At 53.7% G+C, this 1,885-nt stretch overlaps 1 protein-coding gene across 1 annotated transcript; it reads left to right on the top strand.

The window, feature by feature from the left end:
• Positions 1–592: 592 nt before the first annotated feature.
• On the top strand, positions 593–1,123 carry TRAVEDRAFT_137754 (uncharacterized protein; the record flags this gene model as incomplete). Its single annotated transcript, XM_008047713.1, has 1 exon — positions 593–1,123. A coding segment is annotated over one exon (531 nt), but the record flags the coding sequence as incomplete, so codon positions are not given.
• Between the last annotated feature and the right edge of the window lie 762 nt (positions 1,124–1,885).

The raw sequence follows: 1,885 nt of genomic DNA, 5'->3' as shown, positions 1-1,885 counted from the left end.
TCCGCCTCTTCAATCCGTTCCCAGCCACTCGCCCAATCGGCTTCACGGGCTATGTCGACCGCATCGTGCAGTACCAGCAGGACTTTGTCGTGCTCGCCGTCATCCCGCAGCACCTCCCGCATTGTGTTGTCCAGATGACCATGCGCTACCAGAAGCTCGGAGGGCTTCATGGGTACTTCACCCTCGCCATGTCCAAGGTCCTCGACATCATGGGGCATCTTGCGCCCAACAGCACCCACACCATCCCCGTCGCCACGGCCATGTACCCACTGGACCCTGCACTGCGCGGCGAGCACCTTGTACGGATGCCGACGAGTCCGTCGAGTGCGTGGATTGGAGTGTGGTATGTCTGCACTGTTCCGTATCTATTTCAGCCCGCTTAGTATCCCAGCAGCAGGCAGAAGTAGTACGCGTGTATGACTGGACATTGTACCATATATGTATCCCACGCTGTCCCCGCTACGACGTTAAACTGGCCACCCCCGCACCCGTCACATTGCAGTGCACCCAAGCAACCCAAAACCAGCAACCTGCCAAAACCAGCATTACAAACAAGTCACACCCACCCCGTGCACGCAACATGTCGTACCCTATGGAGAGACGTCCAATTGTCTTTCTCATCATTGAGGATCCACGTGACCTCCTCGATGACGCAGCAACAACCTCAGACACATGCGCCCCAGACCAAGTGTTTGGAGCATACAAGCCAGTTGACCGCAGAGTCAAACCAATACCTGGAGTCTTTCCAGAAGATGCACGTGTTATACGCCAGTTCCCAGAGAACCCCCTGGACACGCTGCCATCACTGCCGAAGCAACCACCCGAGTTTATACCCACCCAGAAGATTACCATGGAGAGAATAGAGGAGATGAAGATCAACAAGGATGGATTCCTATGGCCCGAAGAAGAAAAACTGTTCAAGCACATCTTCCGACTCAATGAAAGGGTACTTGCATTTGAGGAGTCGGACCGCGGAACCTTCCGTGAGGACTACTTCTCTCCCTACATCATACCCACCATCCCGCATGTACCCTGGGTCGAGAAGAACATACCCATCCCACCCGGGATACGTGAGCAAGTTATAGAGCTGATGAAAGGAAAGCTGGAAGCAGGAGTATACGAGCGATGCCAATCCTCGTACCGGTCCAAATGGTTCTGTGTGTTGAAGAAGAATGGGAAGCTCCGATTGGTCCATGACCTTCAGCCTCTCAACGCCATCACCATCCGAGATGCAGGACTCCCGCCAAGTCTAGATGACTTTGTAGAACCATTTGCCGGAAGACAGTGCTACACCGTACTCGACCTCTTCTGGGCATTTGATGCACGCAAACTCGACCCAGTCAGCCGTGACCTCACAGCCTTCCAGTCACCGCTAGGACTGCTCCGGTTGACATCAATGCCCATGGGATTCACCAACTCACCCGCCGAGTTCCAAGCCTGCATGACCTTTGTTCTCCAAGATGAAATCCCGGATGTCGCCAATGTCTTCATTGATGACTTGCCAATCAAAGGTCCCACCACTCAGTATCTCGATGAAAATGGTCTCCCAGAGACATTGCTGGAGAACCCAGGCATACAGAGGTTTATATGGGAGCACGCAAATGATGTCCATCGCATTCTGCACCGTGTCGGACACGCAGGCATTACGTTCTCGGGCCTCAAAGCCCAGATCTGCCGACCTGAAGTCATCATTGTTGGTCAGAAGTGTACACCTGAAGGACGGAAGCCTGAGGATGACAAGGTGGAGAAGATCCGGAACTGGCCCGCCCCAAAGACTGTCAAGGAAGTCCGAGGCTTCATTGGTCTTTGCGGGACTGTCAGAATATGGATCAAGGATTTCTCAGAGAAGGTCAGACCTCTGAGAGAGCTCACGCTCAATGGAGCA

The sequence above is a fragment of the Trametes versicolor genome (genome assembly GCF_000271585.1).
Source record: "Trametes versicolor FP-101664 SS1 unplaced genomic scaffold TRAVEscaffold_165, whole genome shotgun sequence".
NCBI classification, from domain to species: domain Eukaryota; kingdom Fungi; phylum Basidiomycota; class Agaricomycetes; order Polyporales; family Polyporaceae; genus Trametes; species Trametes versicolor.
This window is presented reverse-complemented; position numbering and strand designations above follow the sequence as displayed.